The sequence below is a fragment of the Bos indicus genome, chromosome 26 (genome assembly GCF_029378745.1).
Source record: "Bos indicus isolate NIAB-ARS_2022 breed Sahiwal x Tharparkar chromosome 26, NIAB-ARS_B.indTharparkar_mat_pri_1.0, whole genome shotgun sequence".
NCBI classification, from domain to species: domain Eukaryota; kingdom Metazoa; phylum Chordata; class Mammalia; order Artiodactyla; family Bovidae; genus Bos; species Bos indicus.
The window spans coordinates 24,574,575-24,592,514 of NC_091785.1; the positions used below are offsets into that span (position 1 = coordinate 24,574,575).

Genomic DNA, 17,940 nt, shown 5'->3' on the forward strand with positions numbered 1-17,940 from the left:
AAATTCCTGACGCTTTCTCTTTATTAGTTTTTAGATAATAAACTGGAGAAGGCAGTGGCAACCCACTCCAGTACTCTTGCCGGAAAATCCCATGGACGGGGGAGCCCGGTAGGCTGAAGTCCACGGGGTCGCTAAGAGTCGGACACAACTGAGCGATTTCACTTTCACTTTCATGCATTGGAGAAGGAAATGGCAACCCACTCCAGTATTTTTGCCTGGAGAGTACCAGGGACGGAGGAGCCTGGTGGGCTGCTGTCTATGGGCTCGCACAGAGTCGGCCACGACTGAAGCGACTTAGCAGCAGCAGCAGCAGCAGATAATAAACTGGTTGTTATCCTTTGAAGGCATTTTTAAAATATCACAAATTCATTAACCTAATAAATTTGATAGGCTTCAATTAATTGCAATTGTTATCATTGTTGAATCTTAAATTGTCCCATTTAGGGGATCTTCTAAAGTGGACTCCTTTTGATAGTAGCCTTTAATAATTTCCTCATTGTCTTGTATGAAAATCTTCCCTGGTGGCTCAGATGGTAAAGCATCTGTCTAGAATGCGGGAGACCCGGGTTCAATTCCTGGGTCGGAAAGATCTCCTGGAGAAGGAAATGGCACCCCACTCCAGTATTTTTGCCTGGAAAAACCCATGGATGGAGGAGCCTGATAGGCTATAGTCCATGGGGTCACAAAGGGTCAGACACGACTGAGTGACTTCACTTATATGAAAGGATGTTTTGAATATGTCTTTTAAAAATAACAGCTTTATTAAGATGTCTTTCACAATCCATACAATTTGGTTCTTTAAAGTCTGTAGTTCAGTGGTTTTTAAACTTATATTCTCAGTTGTGCGACCAACACCACAATTTTAGAGTATTTCAGCACTTTAAAAAAAAAATCCGTTAGCAGTCATTTCGCATTTCTCCCCACACCTTCCAGAGGTCTTCCTGCCTCCACCCCAAGGCAACTGCTAATTAACTTTGTCTCTATGGATTTGCCTCTTCTGGACATTTCATATAAACAGAATCACTCAACATGTGGCCCAGAGTGTCTGGCTTCATTCACTCAGCATGCTTTCCAGGTTCATTCATGTGGTAGAATGTATTAGTACTTTTTATTGTTGAATAATATGCCATTACATGAATAAACAACATTTTATTTATTCATTTCACAGTTGGACATTTGGGTTATTTCCACTTTGGGGCCATTATGATTAATGCACTCCTATGACTAATGCTGGAGCACTCATTCTCAATCTCCCCCACCAACTACTATATGCACCCATTCCCTCCCTCCTGGGCCTGTGACCATGTTCTTCTCTCTGTGGCCACAACTCCTGAGGAACAGCCCGTCTCCCATGGCTACAGGTCTTACTGGGTCCTGGGAATAGTGCCCTTCCCTTGCCTCTTTAGCTCTAGTCATGATACTGGCTTCCCATTACCTCTAGTCTCTGGGAGTTTCACCACTCTTTGCTGTTTCCCTTAACCCTGCCCATACCTCAGTTAGGAGTCCCTGCATTCCCTCTCTTAAATGTAACCCTTTCAGGGTATTTTTCCTGTTGGGACCCTGACAATACAGATACTGTCCAGGAGCTTCCTTAACTCCTCTCATCTTTCTTGGTTGATCCCCTTTGCTTTGGTGAGATTCATCTTCCATTAACTTGCAGAGAATGGGTGCTCAAAAATTTTTGAGACCTTGCATTTCTCAAAATATCATTACTCTCTTTTTACATTCAATTAATAGTTTGGTCTGACATAGAATCTGTTAGGAATAATTTTCCCTCAGAATTTAAAGGCTTCATTCTTCGTCTTCTTGTTTTTAAGTTATTATATACTTCATTTACATTCTTACTGCTGAATCAAAGTAAGTCAGATTTTTCATCTGATTTTTTGGGGCATGTAGACTATTTGATCATTCCACATATAGGATGAGCCCAACCCTTTGCCAGTTGCTGGAAATATAAGGATGAACAAGAGAGACTCAGTCCCTACCCTCATGGAGCTTAGTCTTGGGAGCATTAAAAAGTAACTCAATAAATTAAAATTCAGTTGTACTAAGTGATAGAAAGTAAAAGAACAGAATATATAACAGGAAGATCTAACCTAGTTGGGACCTGACAGATGCGTAAATATAGTGCAGGAAGCAAAGAGGTTGGAAGACAGTATTATTGGCAGAGTTGGGAGCAAGGAGGTGGTGTGAACCAGGTGGCAGAGAGTGGAACATGGCAAGTGAGGGGGCGGGTGGTACAGATGAGGCTGGAACAGGATGCAGAGCCAGCAGGTCAGGGCCTTCCTGCCAGACAGGGTGCTGGTCTTTATCCTAAGAAGAGTGAAAGGCCTTGGAGGCTCCTTAAAAGAATGTCATATAAGTGAGGCTTTTATTTACCTGGTTGACAACCATCTCTGCCTTCACTCTCCTTTCAAAGAGTCTTTTCAAATGTTCATCAAAATTCTGTGTGCCTTCTTGAATAGAATTTTGAAGTTTCTTCATTTCTGTTTCTAAAGACTAAAAGGAAATCAGCAGCAAAGTCAACATGTTGGAACATCAGATGTTCCTAGGGAGTGATTGTTTACATTTTGCCAAAAGGAAGGGGCAGGTGGAGGGCAGGCCTTGTGAGGTGTTCTGGGCTTCCCCTTCAGCCACAGATGTTACTCCTGGGTCTGTTATATTGTCTCTCTACTTTTACATATGTTTGACATTTTCCATAATACAAAGGTTTTTTTTTTTTTTTTTAAAACAAACCTACAAAGGAGTCTTTTTTCTTTTGTAAATATAAGAGATGTATACAACACCTAAGACTACAGCATGCATCTACGGGAAAATCCAGTAGAGAGGGGCAAACTGGTGCTGCAGGGAAATGGGGGCGAGGGCTGGAGCGACAGCATTAAGCAGATGGATGGGACGGGACCCAGCACATGGAGTGGAACACGAGGCGTGGGTGGCTACAAGGCCATTTTACCCACAAGGAACAGAAAGGGAGGAAGGATATATGGATTCAAGGCGGGTGGGTGGTAGATGTGGTGGGAGAAGGGTAAGGAAAATCTCTTCTAGTTGCTCCTCTTCTCTGAGCGAAACCAAGGGGAGAGTTGAGGGTCAGGTGTCGGAAGTCCGAGGACAGAGGAGAGCACACGGCATGGTCCTCTAGGATCTTGCCACTTAAAGTGTAGACTACCGACCAGCAGCAGCAGCTGAACCGTGTGGTTGCTCAACAGAAATGGAGAATCTCAGGGGGCTTCTCTGTCCTCAGAATGAAAAAATCTGAATCTGTATTTTAAAAAAGATCCACCAGGTTAAACCAGGGGGAGACTGAAAGCTGGGGGGGATAGCATCGTTGAGCAGCTTTAAGAACCCAATAAAGACTAAGGTCATCAGAGTGAAACCATGGAGCATTTTTTCTTTTCTTTTTTTTAATGATCTCACAGTGATTTAATTTTTTAATTTTTCTTAATACTATGAGTGTGAACTATTATTTTTATTCTTTAAAATAGCTAACATGGGGTCATTTCCTGAGTTTGGGGGCAATGCTAAGAAAACTACAGGTATTGCCTTCTTGCATTCCCACAACAGTACAGAAGAAAGGTTCCAGAATGGCCATTTTACAGATGAGGAGACAGGTTTTGAGAGATAATAACATTTCCACGAGCCACATTGGATGCAAACTGTCCAACTCCAAAAGCAAAACTTATAGTCACTTTGTTATATTTCTTCACCCACTGTATGGTGTGAATGCAGAAAAAGTTGAGTGCTGGTTTAATCAAGGCTGACTTTTTACCAGGTGAGCATGGTCAAGGGGCAGGGGGTGAAGCTGTAGGCAAGAGACCATTTTACAGTGCAAGACCATGGAGCAAATGCCACCACTTTAGGCATCTGAATTCCGTTAACTTCTTGACATCTTTAGTGCACTCAGAACTACTTATTTTGGATAAAACGCAAGGGCACTGTTAGAGGACTGCAGTGAATAAAAACAGGGACCAGTTAACAATAGGTTCAAAGGAGATGTTCATAAAATATGGCCTCTATAAAGCTGACAAACTGTCCTGCCTTGAATGACGGTATGATTTTACTTTCTTCACAGAAGGATAAATATTAACTTGGTTGTATACCATCACCTTTTACATCTCTATTAGAATTGTAAGCAATTTCAATGTTGGAATGTTTCTTTATGATGGAAAGAGAAAAGTAGGAGACCTGCATTTCAAAAATCTCAAATTAGAATTCTATTGATTGCGTCATTCTTCTTTCAAGTCTTTTCTTGGAAATTGAGAGCAAATACAGCAAGAGCCTACAGCTTAAATTGATGTAGGCAAGAGACAGAAGTACCTTACGGTGCCTTGAACATACTGTCATAGGAGTTCATTAAACATCTGAAGAATGACTGGAGGATCAAATGAATTGAAATGATGTAAAATGGGAAATCAATAAGAACCTTCAATTTTGCTGTGTGTTCTTATTGTTTAAAATTGTTCTAAGTCTTTAAATTTATCTGCATTCACTTCCTCACATTCTCTTGAGAGTTTAAGCTGAAACAACATCCTGAGGTTACTAAAGGCACTGAGAAAATGCCTTTTGAAATGTCATTTGAAAAGATACTGAAACAAAACCCTTGGTAACGTAGGCCATATTCTCTGCTCTTCTGACCTTTCTATACTTATCTCTTTCTTCATTTAACTCCTTGACTTTTTTCTCATACTCTTTGAAGAGCTTCCTTTCCTCTTCAGACCACAAAGCATCAGGTTTTACCATGAACGGAGGCTGAGGAATCACCTGAAGAAATAAAGGAAAGCATCTAGGTTAAATATAAATGTAGCAATACAGTAAAACTCACAGTTACTGTTACAGTTTTAAAAAAGAGCCCTTTAAAAGGGTATAGTTCTTTACACTGGCGAGACAATGACCTAACGCTTTGACCAAAGGATATGAAAAAATGTTACAACTGTTTTTCTGTGACTTAAGCCAGGGTGAATAGTTTGGGATGAACCCTGATTCTGAGCTGACAAGTTCAGACTTGCAAGTTGATATCCTCATAGCTAGAGCTATGTCAGAGCTCCAGGGATACCTATATCAGGTATCAAAGGGCATGTTCCTTGGTGTATCTGGAGAATTACAGGTGAAATTTTATCCCTGCTTTTTTTTTTTTTTTTTTTTATCCCTGCTTTCTGTAGAGACCAAAACCACTGTAGTTGCTTTTTCAGTTGTTCATTTGTTGGCTTTTTTCCAGATTGGAGGACAAGCCTGTGGTTTCAAACTTCTTATTTGCCTGGTACATGTTTATAAGGTACTGAGTGAAGTGAAAATGTTAGTCACTCCGTCATGTCCAACTCTATGCTGCCCCATGGACTATAGCCCGCCAGGCTCCTCTGTCCATAGAATTCTCCAGGCAAGAATACTGGAGTGGGTTGCCATTCCCTTCTCCAGGGGATCTTCCTGACTTAGGAATCGAACCTGGGTATCCTGCATTGCAGGCAGATTCTTTACTGTCTGAGCCACCAGGGAAGCCCTTATGAGGCACTGGGGGTGGTGTATTTATTGCTGTAGAATTTCTAAAATTTAGGTTCACATAGGAAAAAATGGTCATGTTTAAGTAGCTTGCTCCATCCCATTCCACCTTCCATAAGGATGGCCAGGAATCTCACCATTCTCAAAATGTCTTCCTTCTTGACTTCCAGAACTCCTCCCATCATGTCCATGAGGGCTCGGCGTCTTGAGTCAGGGCCCTTGGGAAAGAGCCAGGGTCAGAGAGGGTCACTGAGACAGAGAGCACTCCAGTGGCACTAGGGACAGCCCCACCCCAATGTTAGATTGACTGTATTTAGGACTGGGGAGGGTGGGCAGTGGCATGCGTGGAGGGGAGAAGAAGCCACTGAGATTCCAGTGACCTCTGACCACGACGAATGCCCTAATGTGTCTCTCTGGTGGAGTAAAGTACAAGACTATTCAACCAAGTGAGGAACAAGTATCCCTGAAAGGAAAAAGGGTCTTAGGTACAACCAGAGAAAAACTGCATACCCGTGTCAGAAGCAATCGCTCCATTTCACGGGTCACAAGCAAGTCTGTTTTGGCTTTTTGCCATGGTTTAATATGTCTTTGAGCTGAAATCTGAAAGAGAAAATGCAGTTTCCTGCTGTTATTCTTACAAAACTCAAACCAAAGTTACCTTCTACACACTGGGAGGAGGTTAGACGGAATTAGGGGGATAGAGGGAATACCCAGGTTTTGCCACCAATTTCCTATTTTGGAATGAAGATGAGATCCAAAATGAGAGAGTTAGAAAAATAGATGATTACTTTCAACAGGGACTGTTAGTGCTACTATTACCGCTAAGCAACACTTTTATCTTTTGCCCTGAAATAATCAAGATTGTTTCATGTGAGCAAAGGTATTCTCTTTGAATCACTTCTTATAAATGAAATATGGTCATATTTGAAATGTTCTCTTTAGGTATTTAATTGTAACTGTCTCAGTGCCAAACAGGTTTTAAGAAGGCTGTCCAGTGAGCCCCTTCCTCTGGAACCCACACTGTTGTAATGGCTACATAATTACTGGAGCTCCATCAGTCTCATTCCCATGATGTGACCCAACCTCTATGGCTATAGGTGCTGGACCCAAGTTGGCCCAAAGAGCCTCTTTCCAGGCAAATCTGGACCTATGACTAAGAGATTATCATTTGGACCAGATGCTCTCTAGAATATAGGAGATGTAACACAGAAACTACTAGAGGCTGCTGAAATGCAGACAGAAGTCAATCAAAAGATGAAGAAAGAGCACCTCTGGTCTCCTCACAAGGCTCTGGTATGTGGTTCCTGCTTCTTTCTAGGCTTGGTGTCCAAATCTTGTCTGGACTCCATGGGATTCATAAAAGAAATCCTCATTATTTCTGGGGCTATGTTAGCTGATTTTGTTACTTATAACCAAGATTTCTACCTTATACAGTTGCTTCTAGCAGCAAAAACAAGAAGAATAAATAAGAGCCTGGAAAATGTCGTGAGAAAGAAGGCGAGAGATGATACACAGATAATCATACCTCACTACTTTCCACAACAAGTGTTCTCTCTGGCTTTTCACAGTCCTCAAATTCTGGTTGCCAGACTGATTCTTCCAACTGCAGATCTAAAATAATTTCTTTAATCCTTACATTTTTTTCCTTCACACGCGCAATTTCAATCTCTTTTTGTTTATATGCGGCATCAAACTCACTATTGAAAGCTGTTTTTACCTTGTAAATAATATCCTGAAATATCAATGTTATTATAAACACATCATGTATTATACCCTTACTGGCAACATGGGCCCACATTTTTACTTTTTCTCCAAAATCATTTTACAAATTATACACAAGTTAATCTAAAATACTGTTTGCATTAAGTCATTTTTTGGTTCAGTAATCTATAGTGGCATCTGACCATGAGCAGGATTAAGGCAACAGCATAACTGTTACACCACAATGTATACCAGAAATGTACATTGTAATTCAGTGTGCAGGTATATTAACAAATGCTGAAGTGGATAATGGATATGTGGAGGCTCTTTGGACTATTTTCTCTACTTTTGGGTATGCTTTTTTTTTTTTTTTTTAAATCCATCATAAGAACATTTGAAAAGCAACATTCAGTATTTGGGCTTCCCTGGTGGCTCAGATGGTAAAGAATCTGCCTTCAATGCAGGAAACCGGGGTTTGATCTCTGGGTCAGGAAGATCAACTGGAGATGGGAATAGCTACCCACTTCAGTATTCTTGCCTGGAGAATTCCATGGACAGAGGAGCCTGGTGGGCTACAGTCCGTGGGGTTGCAAAGAGCCAGACACGATTGAGCTACTAACACTCTCATTCAGTATTTAAGTTGGGAAAAGTCTTTTTTTTTTGGAATCGTGTTTGGGTAGACGAGGTGAAGAGAAGATGGGTTGTAGAGGTTGTTTGGAGAAGCTCCCAAAGAAGCACAACCATGTACAATATTCTTCCTCTGTATGGACAGGTCATTTTTAACTAGAAAGGGAGCCCAAGCTAGCTAGTTGGATCAGCCAATTACTAAGGTATCTCTGGTTTGGCAACTGCTTTGCCCCTAGCTCTACTGATGAGTAGAATTATGGGTCAAACTAAAAGTAGACTTAATTTTATCATCAGAGTTCAGTCTATGTATCTATTCTACTGAAGATGAAACCATTAAAGCAGGGTGGAAAATGGTCTTAGCAGCTGGCACCAGAATTTCTCCTAGCCTGAAAATACTTTCTGTAGAGAAGAGGTTTTAATAAAGTGGCAGGAAGGTGGGACACTGAGGGCATAAGTCAGCAGAAGCTAAGCAACCAAAGAGATAACTAAACAGTTCTCAGAATAAATACATAGGAATTTCAGGTATTGGAGGAGATGAAGAAGAGAAAAAATAGGAAGAGACAGCAGAATAACATAGTAGGAAGTTAGAACTCAAATTGCAGACAGGGCTGAAAGATTTTCAGGAATAGGGAGGACCAAACATTAAATATCAAACCATCTGCATTGGTGCAATCTCAAGTTACTGGGTTTTCAAAAGCCTTCAGTTGGCATGTACAGGTGGTGTGTTCTAAAGCTGACTTGTTGGGTTGAAAGTGAGGAGGAGCTTAGAGCCTGAAGGACACCATACCTTATCCCTGAGCCCCAGAAATTATAGAAATCTTAGAAAGGAAATGGTTTTTCCCCAGATTAAGGAGATAGATAAGCAATCACATCTTGATCTTACAAGGAGTTCCTAACTGACATCTGGGTTACCTAGAAGGTGGCATTCAAGGATTTCTTTTATCTTTGAGCTTCCCAAAGATCTTTGTAGAAAGATGCTTTGTGATGTTAGCCAGTGGAGGGTTCTCTTTACAAAACCTGCTATCACAGAACCCACTCCACATTGATGAAAACAACTCTTGTCCATAAGTCCTGTTTAAAGAAAATAGAGCTAGCCATCTGCATGTTTCTCTGTGTACTTTAAGGACATCATTTGATTGGCATTAGATTTCAGTTTGAGCCTTTGCAGGACACTTCATGGAAAGTTTGAGGTTTTCAAAGATAAAGAAAAAATTCACCCACTTTCAGCAATATAATTTGGTTGATTTTCTCCTCTCTGGAATGAAGTTCCAGTTGGCTTGACAATAAAGAGGCATGTACCCTAAAATCAGTACTCAGACTGCCAAGCATGTAATTCGGCAAGCTGGTATCTTTTACTGTCCCATCTTCTTCCTCTTCTTCATCCTCCTCTTCATGATGCTTTTTAACCAATGTAATTGCAGACTGAACCTCTACAATTTCTTTCCGTAGCTAAATATAGAAAAAGATGAAATGAGAGTTACGCAATAAGAAGAATTCTCTAAAGAGCAAGTTTGAGACAACTTAATTATTTCAACAAGTATTTTAAAATGTTAATTGTCTTGCCAGCAACTGAATTTAAAGTGATGGATAGTTCTTGAACCTGCTGAAGAGAAAGCTTCAGAAACTGATAAACTGTGGATAAATCATGAAACTAAAAAATGTTCTTCATAGTGTGTAATATTCATATTCTTCTGTCAGGATGACAGCTGCTTGTAAATACTTTGAGTCTTTCTTGGTACTTAAGCATTAAAAAATATACCTTCTCTTCATGTTTTATAGGAACTTACTCCCATAGGACTGTTATATGTAGGCAAGAAGAATTAAGCATGCCTTCAATTTATGTTTCAGAAAAAGAATGAATGCAAAGTTCTGGCTGAAATGAAACTATACCAATTGGACAGTATTTTTAAGTGGTTTGACAGAGATTGTTGGGAGGGAAATGCTAGGACTACTTTAGGAAAACCATATATCCCAGCAAAACAGATTCTACTTCATCCCTGGCCAACTATCTTAAAATATAATCCCCAGTGATAAGAGATGATAAAAATGAGTTATGAGTGGATGAAGAATTCATGACCAGAACAAGAACAAACTCCCAGATATAATTTTTACAAGTATATCATCATATTTGAGGGATGGTCAAAGTTGTTAGGATATAGGTTCTAGACTTACTATTGAGATATAGGCTCCTGTATTCATTAGAATATGTTGTACATGTGAACAAGGACCACAAACACAAACATAAACAATATCTAGCCTTATCTTAAGTAGTATTCCAACTCAAGTCTGTATGAAGGAAATACTGAAATAGAAAACATCGTATATAAACACACATATATATTTAAAATTGTACTTTAAGACACTCTGTTTCAATCTTCTTTTGCTGCAAAACTCTCTTCAATTCTTTCAACTCCTCATCTGTGCGTTCTTTCATTGGGAAGTTCTCAACCACATAGGGGATGTGAAAGCACTTGGGGGTGAAAAAAGCAAAATGAAAAAAAATACATTTTCAGTACAATTATGTGTATCTGGGGCACTGTGGGAGATGTTTTCTCTCATTAAAACTAACTCATAGGTTACCATCCTGCATAAGCAAAATGGCTGATGGAAGTTTTTAAAAAAGAACAACGCACGCCATCAGTATTGGTGTAACCTTTGTAAGAAAATACTGTACTTTTGTGAAAGATCTATTTCTAGAGCAGTGCTTCTCAACTAGAAGTGATTTTGCCTGCCCCTGTCCCCTCCTCTTCAGGCCCCCAGGGACGTTTGGCAAAGTCTGGAGACAGTTTTGACTGTCACTGATGGGCGTGGTGGACTCTACTGGGGCCTAGTGGACAGAGGCCAGGAAGGTTGCAAAAATCCTCCAATTCATAGGACAGCACCCATAACAAAGAATTATCCGGCCCCAAATGTGCCGTTCTCAAGAAACCCTGTTTTAGAGCAATACTCGAGCTCATAAATGTAGGGTGACCAATACTTCATGATCTAAACAGATGGCATATTTAAAAAGTGAAAAAGGTGCTGTTAATAGCCACTCCAGGATCATAGGCATAAACTGGGACTTTAGGTTACCCTAGACAAAGAGGGAAACTGCGTTGGGAGGAATCTTAATAAAAAGGCACAAAAACAGCCCTTTAGAAAATGTGAAGCTAGACACAGGTAGAAATGTGAACATTATTAGATCTAGTTTGCAATCTGTGTGGAATGTGAGTGAGGTGGCTTCTTCGGAATAGACATATTGAGACTTGGATGCAGGTGGTGTCATAGAGGAAAGAGAGAAAGAGGTGTAAGACAAATCTTAAGAGATGCTGGTTTAGAAGCACATGGGGACCGAGCAGAGAGGGAAGAATAAGACCCAGAGAAAGTGACACACGGAGGCGGATTCAGCACAGGAAGGGGCAAGGCATGGTGTGCTTTCCTATGTATGGACTTTCCTGCACTTTTTCTTTTTAAAATTTTCTGCCATGAGACTTTCAATGAAAATTTTCATTGGCTAAGATGTACTTGAAGTTACATCTGTTACCTTAAGAGCTCTGCCTTTCACAGCCATTGAATTCCAGCATTCTTCTTTGATGATTTCAGCCAAATATCTCTTGGCTAGGTTTTGCATCTCAACATCCTTCCTTATCTTAAAGAACACAGAAGGGAAAAACAATGTTGAAAATGTGACCTCAAAGAAAATAGCTTGACTGTAAATTCCTTAACCAGATGTACCTGGAGGGGGTATTCCCTATCTTTGGGAACCTAAGGTTTAGTCTGGAGGCTCAGGATTCCCTTCCTTGAGGACCAGGGTGTCAACATGAACACCACTAAGGGCAGGCAGATCCTACACAAGAGCCAAGGCAGGTGTACGGGCCGTTGCACAGCTGTGTTAGCTAGATAGCCATACACACTTTGCAGAGCTGGCTGGCTGGTCCAAGGCAGTGAAGCAAACCCACTGTGCCAAGTATTCTTGTTTTATTAGAAAGTTTGAAATAGCTAAAAATGTTGGCTTAATTCTTGTCAACACATATCTGAAGGGCCAGTTTGTGACCTCTGTCTTGGGGTCTTTACTGTACTAAATTCTTTTATTTACATCCACCTTGAAATGAACATTCTACTACTCCTGGGGATCGTATGATGTACTTTTTCCCATTTAGAAACATATGTTACCTTAATTAGCTTTTATCTCCTTAATTGATTCTATTACCTAATATTTAAGTGATGAAGTATTCTTATTTTAATAGAATTTACCAAAAGAGCTAGCCTGAAACTGACACCCAACAATCTTTAGTTGTTAGGGTCCTCTTCAGAATATTTTTTCAAAAAAATTTTTTTACTGAAATGTAGTTGATTTACAATGTTGTGCAGACCTTTTTTTTTTTTTAATTTCACTTTGTTGGAAGACTTATTAGAAAACTAGCTGAGAATAGTGTCTCCCAGATTCATTCATTCACTCATTTATTTTTATTTTATTCATTGTCTGAACAAATACCATGTTTAATTTGCATTTTGTTTTTGATTTTGTCCATTGAGTTAATGGCTAAAACAGTTTAAAATTACTTTTTCTTAAATAAACAGCTCTTTTGGCATATCAGTTGTCAGAATCTGACTGATTTCCAGGGCCCTTTCAGGCCTTCCCTTTACTACTTCTGAGGCTACTTGATCAACCCTTTCAGAAAAATATTAATACTGTTGGACAGTATTACTATTATGCATTAATTAATATTAATTAATGTCCACGTGGTCATTATTGGGCTTTGGTCTTTTCCTTATTGGTGGGATCCTGGCCAGAGCTGGCTAGTAGCCTGGTCTCTTTAGGATAGGGATCCCTTGCTCTTCCCAGGGACAAATATTCTGCTCCCAGGTGGATTTATGGTGCCATCTGCTAACAGCGTTCTGTACTGGACTGTTGGGTTCTACTATCACATCCAGTGTAGGGCTGATATCTCCTCAAAAGCCCAGAGTCCAGGAAAAATAAACAACATGAGGGAAATGAGCATGTGAAGAGCCTATCTCTGTACCAAAGTCTGAGTCAGAGGATCAAGGAAGCTCCTCCAGGGATGCACAGGAATTTGATAAGAAACAAGGAGTGGGGCCTCTGGGGCAGAGGCATGGGTTGGAGTCGAGTGAGCACAGTGGCTGCATCAGTGGTCAGGCGTCCAGAGGGGCGGGTTCACGGGGTCAAGCGGTCAGACATGAGCTTAAAGAAAGAAGCAATGAGAGGATGAGGATGGGAGCAGGCATCTAAGCCAACTCATTTTAGGGTGGTCAAGATGAATGGGCTGGGAGAAGCTGGTGGTATCCCAGGCCCGAGTGAGGCCAGGGCCAATGAGGATGAGCCAGACGCATGGTGGGCAAGACCAGGACTGCTTCCTGACTCTGACTCAAGTTGTATTCTCTTAACCAAGTGACTGAGTGTCTATGACTTGGTTCCCTTAAGTGAAGAAAACAATAACCTACCTTTTTGGGTTGTTACAACAATCAAATAACATTCAAAAAGGCCCTAGCTTGGTTCCTATCTGTTATAATAAGAAAAGGGGATACACTGCTAGTCTTCTCCAACCACCTTCACAATGGCTATAGTGTAGATGGTGCTCAAAGATTAGAAGAATCGGTGAGTACAGGAAGAATGATTTCAACTCTAATTAAGAAAGGGCTTACTAAACAAAAAATGTTTGAAGTTGGTTTCAGGTGGCTGAGGAGAATTTCAAAAATGTTCAAATATATGGCAGAAGATGGTTGTCATAAAGTCATGGTGAAGAGACCACAGTTGTCTGGCTGGTCTAGATGCTCTTCTTCCCCATAACTTCTCTGACTCATTCCATTATATACACTAAGTTTGCTTTATTCACATTATGGTAGAAAAGTTTTATTTTATTTGCATTATTCTGGTAAAGTTCTCCTTCCCATTTTCTTTTTACTTTCTTTATTAAATCTTTATGGTGCTTAAATAAAGTTTTTCCCTACCTTTTCCACTTCTTGCTCATTTTCATTACGCAGCCTTTCCAGTTCTTCAAGATCCAGGCCAAATTCTTGTTGCTCTAATTTTGCAATATCATCTACTGCTTCATTTTCTTCCATCATGCCAAGAACCTGAATTTTCAAGTAGGAAAGGTTGGAGATGAGTAAACAGTTAAACTTTAAAGAGATGCTTCCTTGAGTCTCTTCAGACAGCAACCAATAAAAAATAGATTTTCTGTTTATCTAAATGTAACTGTCAAGCAAAGAATTAGGTTAGAGGGTTAATTCATAAAAGCTTACTTATCTAAAAACAACAAAAATATGTAATGATATTAAGAAATTAGATATTTAGGTATGCTAATGGTATTCTTCTTAAGTATTTTCAGAGTTCTTATCTTTTAGATACATATACTTAAATAATTAAAGGTGAAATGATATGAAATCCAGGATAGTTTTCAAAAAAATATCCTGGAGGATACTGTATATGTGCATGGCGAGAGGTGCATGGGAGAGGATGGGTATATGCGCATGCTCAGTCACTTAGTCATGTCTAACTCTGTGCAACCCCATGACTCCTCTGTCCATGGGATTCTCCAGGGAAGAATACTGGAGTGGGTTGCCATTCTCTTCTCCAGAGGATCTTCCCAAGTTTCCTTGGGTTTGATCTCCAGCATTAGCAGGCGAATTCTTTACCACTGAGCCACTTGGGAAGCCCTAGTGGATGGTGTATAGGAAACATTATTAGTGATTAGATTTATTAGATTATTATTCCTTCTATTTATATGTATATTTGAATATTTCTATAATAAAAATATCTTTAAAAGTTTATAGCTTCAAAAGATTCAGAGACAAACGACACATCAATTCAGTTCAGTTCAGTCGCTCAGTCATGTCCAACTCTTTGTGACCCCATGAACCACAGCATGCCAGGCCTCCCTGTCCATCACCAACTCCTGGAGTCCACCCAAACCCATGTCCATTGACTCGGTGATGTCATCCAACCATCTCATCCTCTGTCATCCCCTTCTCCTCCTGCTCTCAATCTTTCCCAGCATCAGGGTCTTTTCAAATGAGTCAGCTCTTCACATCAGGTGGCCAAAGTATTGGAGTTTCAGCTTCAACATCAGTCCTTCCAATGAACACCCAGGACTGATCTCCTTTAGGATGGACTGGTTGGATTTCCTTGCAGTCCAGGGGACTCTCAAGAGTCTTCTCCAACACCATAGTTTAAAATAATTGATTCTTTGGCGCTCAGCTTTCTTTATAGTCCAACTCTCACATCCATACATGACCACTGGAAAGACCATAGCCTTGACTAGATGGACCTTTGTTGGCAAAGTAATGTCTCTGCTTTTTAATATGCTGTCTAGGTTGATTATAACATTCTAAGGAGTAAGCGTCTTTTAATTTCATGGCTACAATCATCATCTGCAGTGATTTTGGAGCCCAGAAAAATAAAGTCAGCCACTGTTTCCCCATCTATTTGCCATAAAGTAATAGGACTGTGTGGATCACAATAAACTGTGGAAAATTCTGAAAGAGATGGGAATACCAGACCACCTGATCTGCCTCTTGAGAAATTTGTATGCAGGTCAGGAAGCAACAGTTAGAACTGGACATGGAACAACAGACTGGTTCCAAATAGGAAAAGGAGTACGTCAAGGCTGTATATTGTCACCCTGTTTATTTAACTTCTATGCAGAGTACATCATGAGAAACAGAGGAGAGTGAAAAAGTTGGCTTAAATCTCAACATTCAGAAAACGAAGATCATGGCATCTGGTCCCATCACTTCATGGGAAATAGATGGGGAAACAGTGGAAACAGTGTCAGACTTTATTTTTCTGGGCTCCAAAATCACTGCAGATGGTGACTGCAGCCATGAAATTAAAAGACACTTACTTCTTGGAAGCAAAGTTATGACCAACCTAGATAGCATATTCAAAAGCAGAGACATTACTTTGCCAACAAAGGTTCGTCTAGTCAAGGCTATGGTTTTTCCTGTGGTCATGTATGGATGTGAGAGTTGGACTGTGAAGAAGGCTGAGCGCCGAAGAATTGATGCTTTTGAACTGTGGTGTTGGAGAAGACTCTTGGGAGTCCCTTGGACTGCAAGGAGACCCAACCAGTCCATTCTGAAGGAGATCAGTCCTGGGATTTCTTTGGAAGGAATGATGCTAAAGCTGAAACTCCAGTACTTTGGCCACCTCATGCGAAGAGTTGACTCATTGGAAGAGACTCTGATGCTGAGAGGGATTGGGGGCAAAAGGAGAAGGGGATGACAGAGGACGAGATGGCTGGATGGCATCAGTGACTCGATGGATGTGAGTCTGAGTGAACTCCAGGAGTTGGTGATGGACAGGGAGGCCTGGTGTGCTGTGATTCATGGGGTCGCAAAGAGTCAGACACGACTGAGCGACTGATCTGATCTGATCTGAATGGGACCAGATGCCATGATCATAGTTTTCTGGATGTTGAACTTTAAGCCAACTTTTTCACTCTCCTCTTTCACTTTCATCAAGAGGCTTTTTAGTTCCTCTTCACTTTCTGCCATAAGGGTGGTGTCATCTGCATATCTGAGGTTATTGATATTTCTCCTGGCAATCTTGATTCCAGCTTGTGCTTCTTCTAGCCCAGCATTTCTCATGATGTATGCTGCATATAAGTTCAATAAGCAGGGTGACAATATACAGCCTTGACGTACTCCTTTTCCTATTTGGAACCAGTCTGTTGTTCCATGCCCAGTTATAATTGTTGCTTCCTGACCTGCATACAGATATCTCAAGAGGCAGGTCAGGTGGTCTGGTTGCCCATCTCTTTCAAATTTTCCAGTTTATTGTGATCCACACAGTCAAAGGCTTTGGTATAGTCAATAAAGCAGAAATAGATGATTTTCCTGGAACTCTCTTGCTTTTTCCATGATCCAGCGGATGTTGGCAATTTGATCTCTGGTTCCTCTGCCTTTTCTAAAACCAGCTTGAACATCTGGAAGTTCACAGTTCACGTATTGCTAAAGCCTGGCTTGGAGAATTTTGAGCATTACTTTACTAGCATGTGAGATGAGTGCAATTGTGCAGTAGTTTGAGCATTCTTTGGCATTGCCTTTCTTTGGGATTGGAATGAAAACTGACCTTTTCCAGTCCTGTGGCCACTGCTGAGTTTTCCAAATTTGCTGGCATGTTGGATGCAGCACTTTCATATCATCATCTTTCAGGATTTGAAATAGCTCAATTGGAATTCCATCACCTCCACTAGCTTTGTTTGTAGTGATGCTTCCTAAGGCTCACTTGACTTCACATTCCAGGATGTCTGGCTCTAGGTGAGTGATCACACCATCATGATTATCTGGATCATGAAGATCTTTTTTTGTACAGTTCTTCTGTGTATTCTTGCCACCTCTTCTTAATATCTTCTGCTTCTGTTATGTCCATACCATTTCTGTCCTTTATTGAGCCCATCTTTGCATGAAATGTTCCCTTGGTATCTCTAATTTTCTTGAAGAGATCTCTAGTCTTTCCCATTCTGTTGTTTTCCTCTATTTCTTTGCATTGATCGCTGAGGAAGGCTTTCTTATCTCTCCTTGCTATTCTTTGGAACTCTGCATTCAAATGGGTATATCTTTCCTTTTCTCCTTTGCTTTTCTCCTCCTCTCTTTTCACAGCTATTTGTAAGGCTTCCTCAGACAGCCATTTTGCTTTTTTGCATTTCTTTTTCTTGGGGACACATATTACAACATATATGACAAAGTATTAATATCTTCAAGATATAAAGAGCCCTTACAAATCAACCAAAACAACAAAGACAATATAATGGAAAAAATGACTTCAGTTTCAAAATGGACTGAGAATGGGCTTTGCAATCTTCCTTTCTTGCCCCAATCCATAAAATCAAGAGAAAGAAGTGTATAATAAATCAATAAATCCAATACTGCAATCAAAAGAGGAAGAAAGAATCCTTCAGAGCATGGAAATTGGTTCTGAAATATGAAAATCAGTTGGATCTGAATGATGCAGCATAGCCCAAGGGTCCATGGGACAGTATTCCGGCAAAAGGTAGACTGGGATTATTGGCTGAAGTTAGATCTCCTACACATCTTCTTCTGAAGCTTGCTGCACTGTTGTGGTGAAATTACAACAGGGAATTTCAATTATAAAGATGAGCATGCAATAATCAAAAAAAT

The 17,940-nt window shown here is 40.3% G+C and overlaps 1 protein-coding gene across 7 annotated transcripts in view; it reads right to left on the reverse strand.

The window, feature by feature from the left end:
* The window catches only part of CFAP43 (cilia and flagella associated protein 43), a 100,083-nt gene that overhangs the window by 16,031 nt on the left and 66,112 nt on the right, over positions 1–17,940 (reverse strand). For 5 of the 7 annotated variants that reach the window (XR_002179982.2, XM_019953169.2, XM_019953171.2 and 2 more), the window contains 9 exons: positions 13,768–13,893; positions 11,342–11,446; positions 10,172–10,288; positions 9,040–9,267; positions 7,016–7,222; positions 6,001–6,090; positions 5,628–5,708; positions 4,633–4,758; positions 2,380–2,499 (listed from right to left, as the gene is read on the reverse strand). Coding sequence is in view for 6 of the 7 variants with exons in the window: in XM_019953169.2 (XP_019808728.2) it covers positions 2,380–2,499; positions 4,633–4,758; positions 5,628–5,708; positions 6,001–6,090; positions 7,016–7,222; positions 9,040–9,267; positions 10,172–10,288; positions 11,342–11,446; positions 13,768–13,893 (1,200 nt within the window). In the remaining variant the exon portion in view is untranslated. The remainder of the gene's footprint in view (positions 1–2,379; positions 2,500–4,632; positions 4,759–5,627; positions 5,709–6,000; positions 6,091–7,015; positions 7,223–9,039; positions 9,268–10,171; positions 10,289–11,341; positions 11,447–13,767; positions 13,894–17,940) is intronic. The other 2 variants (XM_019953170.2, XM_070780788.1) reach the window with 2 other exon arrangements.